The 2,041-nt window shown below is 39.0% G+C and overlaps 1 protein-coding gene across 4 annotated transcripts in view; it reads left to right on the forward strand.

Moving 5' to 3' along the window:
- The window catches only part of INTS4 (integrator complex subunit 4), an 80,533-nt gene that overhangs the window by 14,057 nt on the left and 64,435 nt on the right, over window positions 1–2,041 (forward strand). For all 4 annotated transcript variants that reach the window (XR_004372376.2, XM_075061795.1, XM_032770881.2 and 1 more), the window contains exon 6: window positions 1,278–1,328. Coding sequence is in view for 3 of the 4 variants with exons in the window: in XM_075061795.1 (XP_074917896.1) it covers window positions 1,278–1,328 (51 nt within the window). In the remaining variant the exon portion in view is untranslated. The remainder of the gene's footprint in view (window positions 1–1,277; window positions 1,329–2,041) is intronic.

A 2,041-nucleotide genomic window follows, 5' to 3' on the forward strand; every position in this document is an offset into this window, starting at 1 on the left:
GAGGAAGCCAAAGCCCTCCTGGCGACACCATCTTCGCAGCCAGGCATTCACCTCCATGATGCATCTGTCTCTGCCCGGGCCCCTACCTTTGACAGGAAGAATCGAAGAGAATACCACCTGCGCTCCAAATTCCTTTATAACAAAATCAGGCGCATTCAGATTAGCAATAAATATGCTTTCCTTGCTTTTAGCTTTGGTTATGGTAAATACTGACCCTTCCAACTAATGCTTGTTGGGATATAACATCAGAAGGTTGCTGATGGAAGAACTGCTACTTCACTAACTTGAAAAATCCAAGAGAAAGTTTGTGCTTAAAAATAGCGTTTCTGCAGTGTTCAGTAATCACGTTAACTGGGTGTTCAGCAACTGCTAGTAAGGTAAAGCTGTTTCCATGTGGGGATGGAGGATATTCAAATTAGCACATGTTAAACTTCTGAAAAAGAAGAAGCATTTAATACAGGTTTTCAGTGGGGTCTGGTTGGGATCTTCCTCTGCTCTTTCCATCCACTTCTGTTATATTTTAAGAACTCTCTTTACAGATATTTTTTTAAATGTGTTCATGTGACTTTTTATGGTTAAATTGAATGTCCAAACCTAGATTCTTATTGCCAGGACAATTTACTATCACAGCACAAAAGCCTCCATCATTCTGTGGTTTGAGACCAGAAAGCATTCTTTGGAGGCACCAAAAACCTTGCCCATGAGTATTTTGCTACTGTTTTAATATTTTTTCTTCATTTGTAACTTGTAGTCTGCAGAGACCTTTCTAGAAAAGATAAATGCTTTTCTTTCAGATGACAGCCTACTGGATGGTCTTCCCATGTATAGGAAACATATTCTATCTTACTATTTATACTTCAGAAACTCGTATGGAGCTACATTATTCTGTGTCGAAATTGTCTGTGGTTGCTAGAGCAGTTTCTACACTTTGCTGGGTCTGTAGTTGAGAATGTTTTCAGGACAAGAATTTATTGAGAATTCATGTTGTCAAGCACAACTCTTCAGAAGACTGAAAGATGATGTTATTGGAAGCACTGATGTAAAAACCAAGTATGATGGAGACAAACTTTATACCAAAATCTAGATAATTTTTTATTACAATAAGATGAGAATATTTAATTCAGCAGAGGTCATGTAATAGTTGAATGTAGCAGAGAATCAACTACTATAGCAAGCAATTATGGGATTCAAGTGGGAGAGACAATAGCAATGAAAATGACTATCTTATTTAAAACCATGTGGTAATGCATCTATTTGTTTTTTTTCTCCTTTTATAGCTGCAGCTACATGAAAGAGGATTAAAATTGCAGCAGACTATTTACAGTCAGGTAATGCCTTATTAAATATTGTGCAAGTTCCTTTTTAGCTTCTGTGACAAAGTAGTTCAATAGGAAAGGAAGTATGTTCAAGGATAGTGAAGCTGTGGAGATGATGTAATTTGCATGCAGTGCATGTAGTTAGGTTATATGCATCATTGCCTTTGGTAGCCTGAAAATGCAAGTCTTTTTAAAATCCTAGTTTTCTCAGCTGCAATAGTCCAGATAGGTATGCTTACTTTTACTGGAGGAGGGAGAGGGTTGGGGAAAAGGTGAGGCATTTTAGTAATTATAGCCCTGATCCTGCAGTCTTATCTTTGCAAGTGGAATCTTGCACACATGCAGAGTCTTCTAAGCATTCCATGGCCTGGGCCCAGGATATCTAAAAGACTGTCTAAAGTGCTGGGACAAAGATCTGGTTGACCACTATGCTCCTCTGGCATAATGGAACTCTCTGCTTTAAGCGTAAAGCTCATCTGTGCAGGAGACAGAACTTTCTCTGAGGGATGAAGACTGTGGAATGAACTCCACCAAGAGCTAAGGACCATCGCAAACCCCTCCACTTTCTGTTCCTAGTGCAAAGTGCATTTTTTTACCTGCCTTCTCTTATGTAAACTCATAGCAACAGGTATACTTATTGGGGGGGTGAGGGGAAACCCTATCAAAACAAGATACTCCACTGCACATGAAGAGACAATGAGTGAACAAAAAACATGTGGCAAGTG

The sequence above is a fragment of the Chelonoidis abingdonii genome, chromosome 1, assembly GCF_003597395.2.
Source record: "Chelonoidis abingdonii isolate Lonesome George chromosome 1, CheloAbing_2.0, whole genome shotgun sequence".
Taxonomy (NCBI): Eukaryota; Metazoa; Chordata; order Testudines; family Testudinidae; genus Chelonoidis; species Chelonoidis abingdonii.